The following is a 19737-nucleotide window of genomic DNA, read 5'->3' on the forward strand; positions in this document are numbered from 1 at the left end:
GTCAAGTGAAGATCAACTTACTATGTATTCCAGACAGTGCTCTAGCCTGGCACGATCCTTTGGCAACTTACTGGGTTTTTTATTTTATTAATGCCAGTACTAGAAATTGAGCCACAGCTCCACTTCCTGCTTTTTGCCGGTTAATTGGCGATAAAAGTCTTACAGAAACCACCCCACCTCGACTTCAAGATTGATCTTCAGATCTCAGCCTCTTGAGTAGCTGGGAGTAACCAGCGCAAGCCACCAGCTCTGGGCTAGTTTTTTCAACACCAACTCTATATGCTGTTGGCCTTGGATGCCAAGTTGAAGACTTTGGGTTTTTCTCCAGGTAATAAGATGTCATGAGTTCTAAAGGAGTAGGTATAAACCAGAGGTGCTTGAAAGAACAGGATCCTGAACCAAAATCTCTAAAGCCATTACATTGGTTATAACTTGTTTTCCCCTCATTTCTTCCATCCAAACCTTCCTACCTTAATCCACAATCATTTCAAAACCATATTTCTAAAAACCAGCCATTTATATCTGTTTAAGTAAGTTACAGGAGTGTGTTGGTGTATTTACAAGTTGGTTTGTCCAGATAAGACTATAACTTAGTGTCTGTATTTAATATTGACAACCAAAAATATATATAAATATCTTCCATCTATACATAGCAGGGCAGGAGTGTCCATGTCTTCTTCAGCAGTGAGTTGTCAGCCTCCTACGGCCCTTCTCTCATGGTGATCCTCTGGCCCTCAGTGCACAGGAGACTAGAACCTGGTAGCCCAGTCTAGCCCTTCCCCTCTCCTCCCTGCACTCCAGTGCTTCCAACTGGTCTTAGGCGAGGAAAGATTAATTTGAGTGGTGGGGTAGGAAGAGATAGGAATGGGCAAATCCTAAAATGGAGCCTGACTCCTAGGGCAAGGAAATCCAGGCCTGCAGAAAGAGGTGACTGTTCCACCTCCAAGGGTAGAAGCTTTGTAGTTCATAGTTCTATTAGTGTGTCCTTGGTCATTGGTCCAGCCCTACAGATTATCTTGGCGAAGAAGGCATTGTGTCTGGATAGGGCTTGGTCCCCACCCTGAGGCACTGGGCTATTCAGGGTGAAGCCTGGGTTGTGGGAACAGGAGATTGGCTGATAAAAAAATAATAACAAAATCAGTAATAAAAAAATTATAAAACCTGTTGCTTCTCTGAATAGATCTGAGCAACAGTCTTGCTTTAGTTAAAATCCTGGAGCCATTAAAGTCCTGAATATTTTCTGGATATCATTGCTGGCTGATGAAATAAGCCCCAAGCCCGGCTCAGTTGACATCTGTAAGTTTGGAAGTCTCATCCAGCTGCCTGTGCTCCAGAAATATCCTTGGGGCCGCTGGGAATAGGCCGGGCAGGTGATATGGGGCACCTCACACTTGGGAATCAGCCCCCAGAGGGTGGAACAGCTCCTCAGGTGTCTTGTCACTTTGGCTGGCTCCCCCCTGCCGGAAGCCAGAAGCAATCTCATCAAAGGTGCGGCCTTTAGTCTCAGGAACTTTGAAGTAGGTGAAGATGAAGAACAGAATCAGGAGCACAGTGAAGATGATAAAGACGTAGGGACCACACAGTTGCTATAAACAAAACAAAACAGACATGATTGGAATCATGACCCTACACATATATCTTAGCTAAAGCACTTTGGATAAGTCACTTTATATATGGGCATTTGTTATGAAGCAGAATATCCAAGAGCCACTCAGGATGCTGTGATGATTAAGTGAAACTGGTTTACACCTGGCCTATGTCAGGCAGATTCCAGGAATGTCATACAAAGCTAAGGGAAGAACCTAGAGTTGAGGTCAGTGTTTTGAGCCAGGTAATCTGGCTTCTTTCTGAGCCTCAGTTTTCTTCTCAGCATGACTCCTAGTGAGAATGCTGAGAACACATTGCACAGCACAATGGAGTCCTGTATGCAGGTGAGAGACAGTGAGGATAGAGACAATGGGGATTCTCACCTCCACATATTGGAAGCACATGCCCACAATGAAATTTGAGGTCCAGTTGGAGAAGCCAGCGACCGCAAAAGCAGCTGGGCGGGGACCCTGACTGAAAAGCTCAGCCACAATGAACCACGGGATGGGGCCCGGGCCCACTTCAAAGAAGGCCACAAAGCCAAAGATGGCCACGATGCTTAGATAGGACATCCAGGGCAGCTGCTCCTGTAGAGGAAGATGAGGGGAGGGTTAGGCTGAAGTGTGGTAGCATGAGAGGAAAGAGACGCTGCAAGGGCCCCTCTACACTTTGGACAAGGAGGCAGTAGGCCTGGGGCGGGTCCTGCATTGGCTGTACACTATAGGTACACTGTGCTATGTATCAGTTTCTTCATAGGAATGATGTTCTTTAGGGTAGTTGCAAGCCTGAGCCCTCCTCTTTGAGAACAGCATGCATGAAGTGCTAAGAACCCCCCTGAGGTTTCCTACTTGTGGCTGCAGAGCAGTCTGCCTCCGGCAAGAGGTTATACAAGAACATTTGGGGAAGAATGGTGTGTATTTTTATGTTAGTAGGCTTGTAAGGTGTCCAGCTCAGTCTGACAAACAAACATGATTCTATGTATAAGCATTCTTGAGGACATTGTGGAAAGTCAAGGACTTTACTTTCAATCTCAGATCTACTCATCACTTGCCGCATGCCCACTGTCTAGGCAGCCAGAAGACTTTCCAAATAGATAGGTGGGTAGGTAGATAGATAAGCAGATAGATGTGTGCTTCTATGTGTGAGAGCATGGCATAATTCATGATGGTCAGTCACAGGCTTGGGGCCAGCAGACCCAAGCACAGTTAGTACTGGGCTTTGGCCTTTATGTGACAGGAAACTCAAGAGATTTCCTCCTCCCTGAAAGGCAAATACAGGATGAACACCCCTAATCTAATTTAAAATGCTCCTAAATGAATAAATACTCCAAAACTGTAGCCTTGAGTGCTGGTGACATGAATCCACAAGTGGAAAATTTCATTCCTCATGTAACAGGCTACAGTCCAAATATGTACATATGGAAGATACACATGAAACAAATGTATTTTATGTTCAGACTTGGGTCCTACCACTAAGATAATTTATGTACATGCAATTCAAAGTATCCTGGGGTCTGAGCATTTCAAAGTTATACCTACAGTAGCTCAACTGTACCTCCACATCTGAGAACAGCATTTAAGAGTAGCATGTTGACTTCTGTGGCGGGGGAGGGTAATATTTTATTTGGTTATTATAAAAAGGAAGATACAGCTAAATGCTCTGAAAGGTTGATATTGGCCAGGCTGTTCCCTGGAGAGATGAGATCCTTTAGGGTCTGAGTTTGCGATACTATGTCAGGAAACCATCACAAGTTCAAGATAGGATGTGAGAGGATAGAAGAGACAACCTCAAGAGCCCAGGTCTAGTGCCAGCCCAGGATGGCAGAATCAGGGACAGCCTTGCCCACAGGCTGGGGCTGACAAAGGATTTTGGGGATCCAAGCTGAAGTAGACTTTCCAGACCTCCACCCAGTCTCCTACTCTACAGAGTTGTACTTACCAGCAATGCCAGCGCAATGGTCATGAGCACAGCACAGCCTGCCATGCCAGCCAGGCCTATGAGGTGCAGGGTCCGACGGCCAGCTCTCTCCACCACAAAGAGCTGTGGGCAGGGAGAGTGTCATGTCAGTGTCAGAGGCATTCTGCCTAGCTCCTCACAGAACCCATCTACTCAGAGGCTAGCTTTAATGGCTTGGAAACAGCATTGCCTCCTCCCTTAGGCTCAGACAACTGAGGGGCCAGAGCTGACTCCAGAGCCCAACAGCAGTACAGGAGTTGAGAGCTGGGGGTGGCCTTGGAGACCAGACAGCTGAGCATCCTAGCTGCGGCCTAAGACAGCATTTACCATTTCACATCTGTATTAGCTGTGCAGTGTGAGAAATCAATCTCCCGAGTTGTTGAGAATGAAAGAACACTTAGGGAGCATGTGACACAAGCCTGGCTCCCTGCCAATGCTGTCGTTCTGTCATGAGGGCCTCGAGGCCTCAAGCTGGACGCTGGCTGCTGCCGGAAAAGCAGAGACTCACCGATACGACAGTGAAGGCCGTGTTCACGATGCCCGAGCCGATGGTGGCATATACAGGCTGCTGTACTCCCGCCTTCTCGAAAATGCTCGTGGAGTAATAGAACACCTGCCACACAGAGACATTGTTGAGACTTGGCTAGGTACGGTGGCCTTTTCCTGCCTCTGTACCAGTGTGGGTGGGACACAGGGTGAGGGAAGAAGAGGACACATGTTTCTCAGGTAGACAGATGGACACTGTACCATTCACCTTATGCACTTGGATTCAAAGGGGAAACCTCTCCTTTGGCTGAGGCTTGTTTGGGACCTGATCACAGTGGACACTTGAGCCTGAGCCTGGCTAGGGCCACAGGAAGGGGTGGGTGGGGGCACTCACAGCGTTGATGCCTGACAGCTGCTGGGACAGCTGCAGCACCACAGCGATGAGGATGGGCTGGCGGTAGGCGGGCGAGCGGAACAGCTCCAGGATGGTGACCTTCTTCTCCCGCATCATTTGTCGGCTCTCCTCCTTCATCTCCTGCAGGTCACGGGTCACATCAGCTGTCCCTCGCAGCTTCTTCAGCACTGGTGAGACCAAAGAGAACGTGGGTTGGCTCAGAGTGGGAAGAAGGCCAGGGCTCAGGGTACAGGGAGGAGGGCAGGGCCTGGCCCGTACCACTCTTGGCCCGGTTCTCCTCGTTGCGATTGATGAGCAGGAAGCGGGGACTCTCGGGGCAGAAGGGCAGCAGGATGCACTGCAGCAGGGCTGGGATGAAGATGACACTCAGCAGCAGGGGCCACAGATCCTCGTTACCCATGATGGAGTCCAGGCCGAACACCTGGGGGAACCAGGGGCTGTGAGCGCCCCTGCCCCGGCCCCTCCTCCCAGGCCATCCCACCTTTCCCATAGGGAAAGAGCACCGGTCATAAAGGCTCTTCTACTAACATGAGGCTTGGTCTCTTTGAACCATCGTTTCCTTATCTGTAACATGGGGGAAATAGGACCTCCTACATTACTCCAAGAACAAATGACAAGGCTACAGATGTGTCCAGCACAGAGTAGGGGGGGCTGTTATTCTTAGGAGGATTTTAGAGATAGGGATGGAGGAAACTGCTGGAGAGAGGTATAGTATATGTGAAAACCTGGAAGCAGGAAGAGAGACTGGCATTTTGATGCAACAGTGGAGCTGTTTGTTGCTAGAGACCCAGAGTGAGATGAAAGGGAATGAAAAGGACTAGGGGATCTTGCTCTTTGGCTGGGATGGCCTGTATGTTCTCTTGGACCTGTCTGCCATTCCCTTGTCTTGAAGGGGCTTCAGATGACTGATTAAGAGCTCTGCTGAACTACAGATGAAGGCCACTGAGACAGAGTAAGGACCATGCCAGGCAGGTAGATCTAAACTTACCTGGGCAATGAGGATGCCAACGACGATGCCCAGCTGATGCAGGGTTCCCAGGGCCCCACGAAGAGCTGTAGGTGACACCTCCCCGACATACATGGGCACGAAGCCTGTGGTCAGGCCACAGTATACACCAATGATGAAACGGCCCAAGATCAGCATCTCAAAGGACTTGCCCAGTTTCGAGAAGCCCATGAGCACAGCAGACAGGAAGGCTAGCAGGTTCATCATGAGCATGGAGTTCCGCCTAGGGGTGAGTCACAGGTCAGATGGGTCCCTGGATCCCCTGATTCTCTAAGGGTTGGGTCATAGTAAATATCCTGCAACAAGCAGGGAAATGGCCCCCACTTTCCACCCCCATCCAGAACCTTTGGGACAGGAGGATACAGATGCCCCTAGGGCACAGCCAGCATGCTCTGGCTTACCGGCCAAAACGGTTAACGAAGAGGCCCACAGAGAAAGAGCCGATCATGCCTCCAACAGAGAAGATGGCCACAGAAAGGGACCAGAGTGTGGTGAGTGTGGCCGGCAAGATGGGCTCCCCGTAGCGATGGACCCACGTCAGGTTGTAGAACTCTTCGATCACCTGAAGGAGAGAAACAGCCTGTGTGAGTCTGCAAGACCAAGGCCCACATGCTTCTGCCTCAGAAGATCATTTTAGCATAAGATGCACAGCTGTGCAGAAACCTTTTCCCATCTTCCCTTTTTTGTTGGATCTCACTATGTAGCTCAGCCTGGCCTTGAACTTGAGAGCTTGTTTGTCGGTTCTAGTAGGGGAGCGCAGCTACTTGTATATTGACCAAAGACGGGTCCTCCCTTCGACCAAGTGCACAGCTTTGGGAGGGACACACATGGAGCAGTGAGGGAGGAGGGAGACACCTGCCTAGCCAGCCAGATCAGCCGAATCAACCCTGGTGATCAATGGGGTGACAGATGTCGCAGCCAGATCACCCTCACATCCCTGGCCTTGAACTTGAGATCCGTCTTTGCCTCAGCCCGCTGAGTGCTGGGATTACACTTGTCCACTACCACACCTGACTGGCTTTCCTCCTTTTTGTGGCCTCAGTTTCCTTAGGTAAGAAATAAGAGTTGGACGTGAGCCAGCTCTCATTCTTCCCCTAGGTATTTCACATTTAAAAACACAACTTTCTGCAGAGGAGGTAACAAATGACAATGGAACAAGTTTAGTAGCACAGTACACAGTAAGAGGTACTGGGAGAAAATGTTTCTCTCCACTTGTCCCTTTTCTGATAGTGGTGCCCTGAGGCCCCAGCTCCTGCCTCTGGGCCCTCTCTGTCCTCTGCCCCTTGTGGGAGGAAGCACAGCTGGACAGACAGCCTGCCATTCTGTGGGAAATGCATACTCTCACTTTGCACTTAAGAGCCTGGTACAATCAACTCACACAATTTCTTATGGCTGGATATGATGCTGAAGGACCTATGGCTACCTCCCCTCTCCAGGTGTCCAGCTGGGAGGCTTGGGGACAGGCTCTGGACAAGGAAGCAGTTCCAGGAACTGAAAATAACCTATCCTGGTCTCGACCCGCCCACTTGCCCTGCCCCCAGCCCAGGGAGAGCTTGGCTCGTTGCCTAGGATGTGGTCAGGACAGGCAGCACTGGTTCTCTGCATACTCACCACACTCTCTGGTATCACCGACACACACCCCGAGCCACAGGACTAGCTAGACCCACCCAGCACACATGGAGCCAGTCCCGGCCCCACAGGCAGAGAAACAGCTTTCTGTGCACACATCCCATCTCACACAAACACATGGATGTGCTCACTAGCCTGAGTTCTTGTTGTGCCCTCCACCCTTATAGTTCACAACCCATCTGGGTATCCCCACTGCACATTGCAAGCTCATGCACACCAGGCAGCACACATCTTTCTTATCATCCTTCCCCTTCCCCTCCCATCTTCTCCCAAGCCAAAAGGGCCTTGCAGGAGAAAATCTAATGGGGAGCCACATTTGCCAAAGGGGAAATCAAAGGAAGTCCCTAAAATGCTCAGTGATTATGCTGGGTCCTTGGGCCTCTAAGCATTTTTATTCTTGCCCTGCTGCCATGCACATGACTTGTTCCAAATCTAGAGACACCTCAGGCCAGGATCTAGGGGGTTAAGTAAGACTGCCTGGAGATGGGCATCCTTAAGCATTCTATTAAAGGAAGCTAGATAGAGCAGTGATCAGAAACCTGGGTTCTGAATCTGAATACGGTCAAATTTAGATCCCAGCTTTGTTCCTTATTTCCAGTGTTACCATAGGTGAGTTATTTCATCTCTGTGTTTCAACTCCCTCATCTCTAAAATGCAGATATTATTAACAGGCATGCATCACTTAACAATGGGGATACATCCTGGGGGTTATTAGCTGATTCCATTGTGCAAACATCAGAGTGCACTTTAAATACAAACCTACACAGTTTATGCCTGTTGATGCAATCAAGAGACATGGTAAACACAAGAAGTGTAGGGCTGCTGCTGGTGGAGCACAGCAGACTTGTTTTATAATAGAAGGAATGAAGTCTAAAATAATGGTAACCATGCACTGAGGACGCTCATGCCTGTAATCTACTCAGGAGTCTGAAATCTGAGGATTGTGGGTGGAAGACAGCCTAGGCAGGAAAATCTGTGAGACTTATCTCCAATTAACCACCAAAAGCCAGAAGTAGAGGTATGGCTCAAGTGGTAGGGTGCCAGCTCAGGTACAGCACCCAGGCCCTGAATATGATTAAAAAAACAAACAAACACTATAGTACATCTACAAACGGTCAGTCAGTCACTATTACAAACAATCATTGTTATTATTACTATTTTTTTTTTTGGGTCCGGTTGTGGGGCCTGAACTCCGGGCCTGGGCGCTGTTCCTCAGCTTTTCAGCTCAAGGCTAGCGCTCTTCCACTTGAGCCACAGCGCCACTTCCAGCTTTTTACCTTTTGCTTATGTGGTGCTGAGGAATCGAACCCAGGGCCTCAGGCATGCAAGGCAAGCGCTTTACCACTGAGCCACCTTCCCAGCCCAAACAATCATTATTATTATCATACTTAAGAGTACTAGAGGGGCTGGGAAGGTGGCTCAGTGGCAGAGGGCTTGCCTTGCATGCCTGAGGCCCTGGGTTCGATTCCCCAGCACCACATAAGCAAAAAGAAAAAAAGCCGGAAGTAGCGCTGTGGCTCAAGTGGTAGAGTGGTAGCCTTGAGCTGAAAAGCTGAGGGACAATGCCCATGCCCAGAGTTCAGGCCCCACAACTGGACCCAAAAAAAACCAAGAGTACTGGATATTGTACGCTTATATGAGTAAAACTTTTTTTTTTTTTGTTGGTTGTGGGGCTTGAACTCTGGGCCTGAATGCTGTCCCTCAGCTCTTCAGCTCAAGGTGAGCACTCTACCACTTGAGCTACAGCGCCACTTCTGGTTTTCTGGTGGTTTATCAGAGATAAAGAGTTTCACGGACTTTCCTGCTTAGGCTGGCTTTGAACCTCGATCCTCAGATCTCAGCCTCCTGAGTAGCTAGGATTACAGGCATGAGCCACGGGTGCCTGGCTATGAGTAAAAGTTTTATATAACTGGTAACACAGTAGGTTTGGTTATACCAGCATCATCAGACATGAATATAGATTGTGCCATGAGGTTATGTTGTTGCTAGGTCATAGGTAGTTGTTTTGTTTGTGGTGCTGGAGATGGAACCCAGGGGACCCTGACATATGCTAGCCCAATGTTCTATACCCCAGCTCCATTAAATTATATTAAGGGACCAGAACTGTGTATTTGTTAATCTACCATAAACTGATGGAATGTCAACATGTGGCACATGACAGGACCCACTTCAGTGATTGCTTATGGGAAATTTAAGAAATGCCCTTACAGTGCTTCTACAGTTTGGGGTACACTAAAGTCACCCCATTATACTGATACCAGCCCCACAAGGCAGTACACACTATTGACAAAGACGAACCAAGCCTTTGTGCCATGATAGGAAGTTTAAGCTCCTGTGGATTGTGGATTAATCCTGTCTCCCCTACCTGCTGTTTTCTTCTATCTACCCTCAGTGCATGGGCTGAACCTTTGCTCTGTATCCTCACCCTCCCTGCTTTGGATGCTATTATTCCTGCCTCTGTTATCCAGCCCCAAGGTTCCATGAGTACCAGGAACTAGACAGGGTCTAGAACCAGTGCTGACACACTTGTGAAAGGGTGAGTTGATGAACAAAGGATCTTAGGCTCTTCTAGATGTACTTGGTTTTGCCGAAGGCAGAGACCAGACATGATTTTGACAAACAAAATAAAGTACTTACGTTATTCAAGGGACAAAACTAACTCCACAGAAGGGCTGCTGGGAAGCAAAATGCCATATTTATCAGGCTCCACAGAACAAGCTGTTCTGGATAAGGGAGCTGCATAGATAAGTGTCTCCCAATCCTCTGAAGGCCCAAACTTCCCTGATCCACCATCAATAACCAGACTTACAAGCCTGGTTCTAGGGTGATGGCATCCTTAGGATTCTCTTTGGGGACAAGGAGAGATACTTGTCTGTGGGATGATTGCTCCTGATGGCTTTGCTTTAATTTTTCGTTGAGACTAGAGTTTAAATTCAGAGGCTTGAGCTTGTTTGGTTGGCACTCTACTACTTGAGCTACTCCTCCAGCCCTGCTTTTTGCTGGTTACTTTGGAGATCGAATCTTAAGAACTTTCTGCCTTGGTTGACTCAAAACTGCTATCCTGGTTCTCAGCCTCCTGAGATTATAGGTGGGTGGGCCACCAGCACCCAGCTTTGTTTTTGTTTTGGTCTGGCTATGTTGTAACCCAGGCTGGCCTTGAACTTAATATCCTCCTGCCTTAACCTCCTGGAGTGCTAGGATTACAAGTGTGTGTCAGCCACCATGTTCGTTCACTTTTGCCTTGTGTGTTCCACAGGCCTCAGGGTTTCCCCTATTTTCTGAGGTTCAGAGACTCTACCCCTTTGAAATGGTGCCAATGGGGCTTGTTGGTAAGGCTGTGGCTGAGGTTTCTGTTTTGACAGCTCAGGTCTTAACTCTCCTTGAGATGTAAAAACAGCTGATAAGAACTCAGAGGAAGTGGTGCTGTGGCTCAAGTGGTAGAGTGCCAGCCTTGAGCTGAAGAGCTGAGGGATAGCGCCCAGGCCCAGAGTCCAAGCCCCATGACTGACCAAAGAAAGAAACAATAACAAAAACTCTCAGGGACCCATCCTCAGGTATGTGGGTTCCTCTGTCTTGGGATTAAGTCAGGGGAACCAAATCTCACCCAGGGCTAGCTCCTGTATACTTAACCAGCACTCTGATGCTCAGACTTGTTTATTAGAGATAAGAAAGGGCCTCGGGTGAGTAGTACTTGTTGGGGAAAGGGAGGGCCCTGGTCTGCTCAAGGAGGAACTTGTCACATTGTTGGCCTGCTAACAACTGACAGGCTACCAGAGATCTCATACAAGTTAAGACCCTCACAGAGTAAGAGGGAAGATACTCCCTTGATAACATGGGGGTGGGAGGTGCTCTGTGCAAGGAGGTCCCCAGGTGGAGCTGGCTTGTGGGTGGCTATTTGTCACTCAAAAGCCCTCCTATAAGAACAGGAAGTCTACATTATGGCTAAGGGCATCTTGAGAATCCCTGTGCCACCCTTTACCAGGCCCAGGGACTGTGGTGAGGACCACGTGTTTGACCACCCATGGAGGAAGTCCTCACTTCCTCTCCATTTCTGAGCAGTATCTATAGATGGAGAAGAGGCATAACCCGCCACTGGGCTCATAGAATGAGCTGTTACTATTATCAGAGAGAGAAGCCATTGCCTTCTGGGGAACAAGAAAGAATTTCCACTTTTATATAGCCAGGAGAAAAATCAGTACACTGAGGACTATTGTGTAAGGAAGAACCTGAAAGAACCAGGGTCTTCTCTGGGGACCCCAACAGGTCTGTAGTCACAGAGAGTAGAGGCCAACTTTCTAGGTTTCTAGGATGACACTGTCCATCTTACAGGTGGTGAGTGCCTTATCTGTGGGAAGCATGAAAGTCAGTGATCCAGTACAGAGGCAGGCAACATTTCCAATAAAAGGTTAGTTAAGACCTATTAGGGAGGATGTGAGGCTAGCTACATACAGCTTCTGTCACTTATTTTTCCTAAAACCCTTTTAAATTGTGAAACCATACTGAACACACACAAATACTTGCTGGATTTGGCTACCCAGCTGACCTTTGACCTATTCTGTACTATTGCCAAGTGGCTTGTCTAATAACCTGATTGATCCTACCATCTTTCCCTGGACCCTCTACCCAGGAGGCTCAGTTCTTCTATGTAATCCTTAACAAGATTCCCTGGGCCAGATAACCAAGGCAGTACTTTGTCTGCCCTCCTTCCATTTTCCTTGATGTTCTATAGGGATGCAAAGGTTCAACAGTTAGTTTCCCTTTCCTTCCTCAGTTAGGAAGAAAGGTCCAGCTTGTCTAGCTCATTCCCTCAGCCTGGCCTTGACCCCCATTCCCAGCATCTCCTCCCTTCCAGTTGGAGCTGGTCCTGTGTCTTCCTTCCCCTGGTTCAGCCCAGAGTTTATGTCTCCATGGCAATCAGCCATACCCCCAGGGTCAGCTGGGGGTTCAGAAACAGATGTTCCAGGTAGGGTTGGACAGATAGTCCCACCTACTGTGTCCTCTGGGGCCTTTCTCTGGGACATGGGGTAAGAGGCCCAGGATGGAGCTAGAAGCTGGACCCTAACCCACAACAGAGGACCAGACCACCCAGGCTGTTTCCCTAGAGGAACCCTGACATGGCCCATGCCAAAGCCAAGCCTCTGCTCTGGCCGCAGCAGCCTCCTCCCTGGTCCATAGCCTCCAGGGTCTCCTGTGCAGAGGCAGGAGTTTTCATCTCACAGTGGCAGCCTTGTGCAGAGCCCTTCCCAGCCCTTAGGATGAAGTGTCTCCTCCCCCACGCTGTGACTCATGTGCTCTTCCTCTGGCAGACACAGTGACACTCCCACAGGACCTGGACACCCGAAGCCTCCATGCTTTTTGCTTGAACTTTTTTCCTTACACATAGTCACCCTGCAGTGAATGCAGGTCCTCCTCTAGAAAGCCCTCCTTTCTATCACAGTGCTTCCTTCTCACATGGGGGCTACTCACACTGCCTCTCCCAAGAGGACAACTGCTCATAGGCAGACTTTTTTTGGGGCTTGAACTCTGGGCCTGGGTGCTGTCTCTCAGCTCTTTAACTCAAGGCTAGTGCTCTACTGCTTGAGCCACAGTGCCACTTCCAGTTTTCTGAGTGGTTTATTGGAGGTAAGAGTCTCATGGACTTTCCTGCTCAGGTTGGCTTTGAACTGTGATCCTCAGATCTCAGCCTCCGGAGTAGCTAGGATTACAGGCATGAGTCAGGGGTGCCTGGCCAGACACATTTTTTTTTTTTTTTTTTTGCTGTTACATTGGCATCTAGTGGGTAGAGGCTGAGGTTGCTTTTCCACACCCTACAGAGTATACAATTCAGTACCAAAGAATTCTACAGTTAAAACAAACAACAACAATAACAAAGAACAGTGCAAAAGTAGAGAAACCTTGCTATATGGGGCCAACGACCTTCCCTGGTCCAGGCATCCTCACTGTCTACAGACAGCTGAGGTTCCATGCACTTGCTCTAGACTGAACTTGAACACAGAGGGCTTGAGTCATCTGTGTCATTGGTGCCCAGATCAGGGCTGGAGAAAGGATTATCGTTAGTTGAAGAACAAGCCATGAATCTTAACCACGGGGCTTAATAAGTGATGGGACTGTGACAGGATGTGATGGTGGAACAGGATTATGAAACTGCAGGAAATGTTGAGACACTGGTAAATGACTGAGCCTGAGTCAGCTCTGAACTCAGAGCATAAAGGATGCAGCTGGGTGACAGTTTAGGTATGTGAATGGCTGCTTAGGTGCCCAGCTTCTTTAGAGGTCAAAGGCCAGATAAGCCTGACTCCCTACATTCAGGTCCCAGCTCTGCCACTTTACTACCTGTGTCATTGGTTTAGCTGCTTAACACCTCTATACCCTAGTTTCTTATAAAACATGGTTTATGGTACCTCCTAATGGAGTTATTATGAGGGACAATTGAATTACCATTTTGAAAGCTTTTAGATCCATGTCTGGTATGAAGATAAGAGTCTGTGGCAATGGGAAAGAGAGAAGCCAGGACTCTTTAGATCCTGGCAGAGTTCAAGGAGAGGCTGTCTGCCTGGAGACCAGCTCAGCTGAGAGCTTGGGTTGGAAGGCAGGTCTTGCCTTTAGCTCTGTCCAGTTCATTTCTTGCCAGTTCATGTCTGGCAAGCCTCACCTCTACGGACTGGGGTCCTCTCTTGTCAAACAAGGAGGGCTGTGCCGGTTGCCTTATTCTGAGACATGCTGGTCACTGCCCCTTGGTGAGGACTTCATTTCCCAACCACCTGTAGTTATTTCTGGTGGAGACTGTCCCACTGGGAGAGAGGCAGTATGGAGGTACCCCAGAAGAGGGGCCAGAATGCCCTTCTCTCTACTTGGGAAGATAGTTTCAGCCTGCCCGCTTTTTAGGGCTGCTGAGAAGAGGTAATTTAAGGGTAGGTTCTGTGTAAACATTTAAGATAATATCATTATTAATTAACCACTTCCAAGAGGAAGCCCTTCAGGCAGTCCTGTTTTATGGCAGAGAACAAGCTTCTGGTAATGAGCAAAAGAACCAGCCTCTTCACCATAGGTAGGCAAAGTTTCTTTCCAGAGAGCCATAGCCAGCCCAAAGCTGCTTCCTAGGAGAAGCCCTTTGGAGCAGAGCTGGGAAATTGGGGTGCCCAGTACAGAATGCCAGCCAACTCCATAGCAGTATAACACTTCACACTACTGCATCTTTGCCCATGCTGTCCCTTTTGCCTGGATACCTGGCCTTCCTCCCTGTGGAACTCTCCCCCTTGCAAGGTCTAACTGTGCAGCCAAATCTTCACAAAGACCTTCCTGTCTCTCCCTCACCCCCACCCCAGCATCACTCATTTCCTCCTATTTGCTCTCAGCTTTAAAAGCCTCCATGAATTATACAGTTGCCCTACAGTGTCTGTAGGGCATCATAAATATTTGAAAAACAACTGCACCTGTACTGAACCTTTTCCCTTGTCACTCCCTAAACAATAGACAAACTAGTGACACGAGATTTACATAGTATTAGTATTACAAGTAATATAGAAGTGATTCATGATTCAAAGTACATGGGAGGATGTGTGTAAGTTACGTACAAGTACTTTATGATTATTTTGGTATGCGGGGGTTCTGGAACTAGTCCTCCAGATACTTAGGGACTCCCTCATCTACTCCTCTAAAGGGAGTCCTTGGAGGGCAGGTACGGTTCAGATCATGCAGGAGGGCAGCTCTGAGGGATGGGATATGTCCTGTATGTTCTCTGCTATGTCCCTCTGCTGTTGAGGACAGTACCTCACATAGAGTGGCTCTTGTTGAATGACAGTGTTGGCAGAATCAAATCATTGTGCCTTTGTAGAACAACTTAGTTCCTACCTAGGAATGGTGGTCCCTGTCTTGTTCTATAGGCTCGAGCTGTATGTTCATTTCCTACTTTTACATGTCCACACTTATAATCTGCTCCTGATTGGAAAAACTCTGGCCTGCCTGTATGATATAGGTGTCTGTAAATTACAAACAGACCCTTTATGCTTGGTCCGGAAACACCACTAGATTTCAGTGTGTTCCCAAGGCTGTTTCTGAAGTGACCTTTGGATAGATGTCCTCATATGTTCCCATAAACCCAGCTTACAGCCTCAGTTGGGTCCTCTGTGCAAATCACCTCTCTCCCTGTGACACCCTGCTCAGCTCTTCTGACCTTAGGAAGCTCTAAGGTTTGACTGGAGAACTTCCTTCTAGATTTGTTCTCATCTTCAGAAGGGTCATAACCCTGCTGGCCAAATGCCCCTCTTTGTTCCTGCTTCAACACCCTGGAGTCTGCAGGACTCCTGTTCTCACTTCTGAATCTTCTCCATTTTCCTCCTGCTGATTTTTTTTACAACATATTTACAAAGAAATCTGCAATAAAATGTGTGTGTGTGTCCCTGTACTAGGGCTTGAACTCAGGGCCTGGGTGCTGTCGCTTAGTTTTCTCATTCAAGCCTGGCTCTCTACCACCCTCTCCAGTTCTGTTTTTTCTGCCCAGGTTGACTTTGAACTGTAATCCTCAGATCTTAGCCTCCTGAGTAGCTAGGATTGCAGGTGTGAGCCACTGGCACCCAGACATGCACTAAAAGAAAGAAAGGAAGGAAAAGGGAAGGAGGGAAGAAAGAACAAATAAGACAAGGAAAGCAAGCAAGCAAGACACTATGGACTCTTTTCTCCTCTCCACGAAGTCTCTAGAGAAGGGCCACTTCAACTCTATATATCCTCCTCATTCTTTATCCCACTCCAGAGAGACTTCTCCATGTGCTGCTTGGCCTAAGCATTGGCATCTAGGGACTCTTCCTCATTCAGCAACAGTCCACTTCAAGCTCTGGACATCTGACAGCATTCTTTCACTTGCATTCATCAGGCCCATTACTATGGGTGTTGTTCTAGGTACCAAGGACCTATCAGTGAATAATCCAGACAAATACCCTTGCCCTTCAAGACTTCACATCCTGCCTTTGTTTTATGAGATTCTGTCTCTGGGAGTTAGGTATCAGCTCCTCTTCTATGGTATCCTTTGGCAATGTTCTTGGGGGCTGGCCCTGCAGTCTCCCTGGGTGATCTTCCATACCCATTTGGATACAAATGCCAATCTGTGCCCAGCCTATGTGTGTCTAAGAAGCAGACCCAGATGTGTAAGTGCGTCTGCTCATGCCCAGTGCTGCTGCACCACATCTCAAATCCTGCCATCCTGTAACACCTACCAACTCCTCTCCTGCCAGCTTCCTCCTCACTTCCCACACCTCTACAACCAGAAAACTAGAAGCTGATTTTGAACTGTTCTCTCTTGTCTGCATGGTGAACTAGTGAGCAAATCCTTCCACTCCTCCTTCCCAGGCCATGAGTGCAACAGTGGTCTTCTTACTAGTGCCCCTGCTCCAGATCCATCATATCACACACAAGGAGCCTCAACTGGTTTCCTAAGATGCAAATCTGCTCCTGCCTGTCCTCCACAGACTCCTCCCCCAACTATGAAGTCTGCCCTTACATGCCCATTCTGACTGGGCCACAGCATGCTGGTGGTTGGCCATTCTGCAGATTGAACCTACTCACAAGGTCTATAGTAGTCTAACTTTGGCTTGCCATGGCCTCAAGACTCTCCCTCTCTCCTCTGGTCCCACTTACTGACATATAAAAGTGTTCATCCTTACTCAATATGTGTTTCTTTCCTCTGGGCATTTTATTTCCCTCCTCTGCAAATCTCCTGCTTATCCTGCCCTGTTCCAGGAACAGGAAATACCTCCTCTATCCTGTCTTAAGAGTGTTAGTTCTGTTACTAACTCATGATGCCACCAACAAGACACTAATTAATCTAGTAGTTCTTGACCTAGGCTGTACATCAGAATCAGTTCTAAAGCCTCGAGATTTGAACAGCATCCGAGACCAATTAGATATGAATTTGGGGGTTTCCAGGGGACTTGAGTATGCAGAACTCAGTTTCTTCATCTTGCAGACTTTCCATCCAGATTCTAGAAGGAGCTAGGCATGAGTGACTCATGCCTATAATCTTAGCTATTCAAGAGGTGGAGATCTGAGGATCATGGTTTGAAATCAGCCTGGGCAGCAATGTCCATGAGACTCTTATCTCCAATTAACCACTAGAAAACAGGAAATGGTGTTGTAGTTCGGCATAGTAGAGCACTAGCCTTGAGCAAAAGAGCTCAGGGACAGCTCCCAGGCCCTGAGTTCAAGCCCCATGACCATCAACAATAAAAAAATATTCCAGAAGGGAGCACATATCTTGACAAACACAGTGCATTTAGTAAAAGCAGGGCTTGGGCCTGTTCCAAGCTTAGGTCCATAGCCACTATGTCAGACAAGCCTGGAAAAGTCCCATGAGATCTGCTGTAGCTCAGTATGACTCAGCAGGGCAAGCCTTCCTGATGACCTGCTCTATAGCAGTGGGTGTGGTCCCCACAACCATCCTCCACCTACTTGGAAGAAGCCGTTCTGACTCTACATGTTGTCCAGTTCTTCCATAACAGACCCCTCATCCCTGAAAGCTAGGCACACTGTCTGGTCTCACCCATATGGACAGCAGACATGGTCTGCTACTCTCATGTGCCTTCCCTAAGAATATATAAAATTTTTCTTAATGGCAAGGCAGTTTGTTAGGAAGACAGCCTGAGGCCATAGAAACAAGAGCTTCCACTACTCACTAGCTATGTGACCTGGGCCTCTGTTTTCCTATTTATAAAAGAAAGTCACCACCCAACCTCATAAACACATGCCAATGACTGGTACAGGAGAGACTGCTACAACCTCCTTTCCCTGCTGACCTCCTTTTCCTTGTCTTTTCCCTAAGCAAGAGGCCAGGCTGGAGGTGACCACTAGGGTCTCTTCCAGGCCTGACATCCCAGTGATTCCACTCCCTTTGGTTCCCTAGTGTGAGATGCCATTTTTGGCTTTGATTGGCACAGGGCCTCTAGAGGTAGTTCAGCCTGGAACTGGATGCCTTATAAGGGAATATGCTCTGTGTGTGTGTGTGTGTGCTCTGTGGTGGTAACACTGACCAGGTTTCTCCTCTGGCCAGTGTGTGTGTGTGTATGTGTGTGCGCGCGTGCTCTGTGGTGGTAACACTGACCAGGTTTCTCCTCTGTGTGTGTGCTCTGTGGTGGTAACACTGTGTGTGTGTGTGTGTGTGTGTGTGTGTGTGTGTGTGTGTGTGTGTGTGTGTGCGCGCTCTGTGGTGGTAACGCTGACCAGGTTTCTCCTCTGTGTGTGTGCTCTGTGGTGGTAACTCTGTGTGTGTGTGTGTGTGTGTGTGTGTGTGTGTGTGTGTGTGTGTGTGTTGTGTGTGTGTGCACGCGCTTCTGTGGTGGTAACGCTGACCAGGTTTCTCTTCTGGCCATTTTCTCCACCTGCAGGGTTGATGGTTGCCAGCCTACCTTGCTCACAACAGTGAATCTCAAGGAAGCTAAGCTCTATAAAAGCCCTTGGGAGGCCCATGTTACCAGATTAATGCAGCCTCACTGTACTGAGTGCTGCTTTGGTCATGATGAATGGCTGCGCTGGACGGGAAATTGGTCCACATGATCTGTAGAGAACCCAGTATTCCATGGGCCCTGCCTGGGGAGGCAGATGGCAAGTTGGATATCCAGGTGCCATGAGTATGTGTGTTGTGGATGGGGGTGGGGGAGTGTATGGTATGCAGAGCAAGTTGGTATCTGTAGGCTGGGATGGTATACAGCACTTACCTTCTGGGGTGCATTGATGACTCCAGTATTGTAGCCAAACTGCAGGGATCCAAGCACCGCCCCTCCCACGGCCAGCATGAGGCGGCCAGTCACTTTCTGCAGAGAAAGAAACCACATGGTTACAGACATGTCTAGGCTCAGGTTACTGCAGCAGAGCCTAGGCTGGCAGGCTCCCATGTGCACATACATATCTTGCCTGACTCCTGGTAACACACTGCCCTTCTTCCAGGAAACTCAGCCACTTCCTGACTCCAGGTGCCCAAACCTGCCCTGCTGACTTCCACCACTTTACAGGGACAGAAGAAAAGAATCAGTCTTCTCTCTACAGGCAGGTTTGATTCTTTGGGGTCTCATTTCTCTAGTGGGAATCATACTTGGAGTCTAGATCCTCTTGGAGATCCAAAAACCAGCCCTCCATGCACAGGGAGAAGCATATTATATAAAAGTAGCAGCACAGATGGGAGGAAGAGCTGTGAATCTGGGCTCAAAGGTGCTGCCCTCTGATTCTAGCCCATTTGCCCATTTCCTCAGAATGCTAGCAGGATGGATCACCTTTCCCACTGCCTCCCCATCTTCTACATTTGTCTATGAAATGGCAAGTCACATTAGTTAGCATTGGAGACGTGGTCCACCCTGTCCTGGGCTCTGAGAAGGAAAAATCAGTTTGTATCACTCAGGGCTCCACAGCAAACACGGGTTGGGAACTCAAGGCTCTAGATCCCACATTTTAGGCCCCTCATAGCAATGCCACTCAAACCAAGAGCTTCCAGGGTTACTTTTACACAGCTGACATACCAGCTAAAACAGTACAGGACACAGGTGAATTAACAGTTGTCAGGCAAAGTGTTTCTTAGGGCAAAGGGCTAGAGGAAGGTTAGAGCAGGTGAAAGGGCCTTGCTTACACACAGGCAAAAGGCCAGAGAGGTGTCTGCTGGCTAGACAAAGGTGAGTACTCT

General features: G+C 48.5%; 1 protein-coding gene across 1 annotated transcript in view; it reads right to left on the reverse strand.

Moving 5' to 3' along the window:
• Positions 1-498: 498 nt before the first annotated feature.
• Positions 499-19737, reverse strand: part of Slc2a1 (solute carrier family 2 member 1) — a 31326-nt gene continuing 12087 nt past the window's right edge. Inside the window, exons 2-10 of the mRNA XM_042678345.1 lie at positions 18782-18877; positions 5852-6012; positions 5433-5673; positions 4703-4865; positions 4424-4611; positions 4052-4156; positions 3526-3627; positions 1971-2174; positions 499-1586 (exon numbers count right to left, since the gene is read on the reverse strand). Coding sequence (XP_042534279.1) covers positions 1386-1586; positions 1971-2174; positions 3526-3627; positions 4052-4156; positions 4424-4611; positions 4703-4865; positions 5433-5673; positions 5852-6012; positions 18782-18877 — 1461 coding nt within the window. The 3' untranslated portion in view covers positions 499-1385. The remainder of the gene's footprint in view (positions 1587-1970; positions 2175-3525; positions 3628-4051; positions 4157-4423; positions 4612-4702; positions 4866-5432; positions 5674-5851; positions 6013-18781; positions 18878-19737) is intronic.

Source organism: Dipodomys spectabilis, unplaced genomic scaffold (genome assembly GCF_019054845.1).
Source record: "Dipodomys spectabilis isolate Male_0828 unplaced genomic scaffold, ASM1905484v1 ptg000002l, whole genome shotgun sequence".
NCBI classification, from domain to species: Eukaryota; Metazoa; Chordata; class Mammalia; order Rodentia; family Heteromyidae; genus Dipodomys; species Dipodomys spectabilis.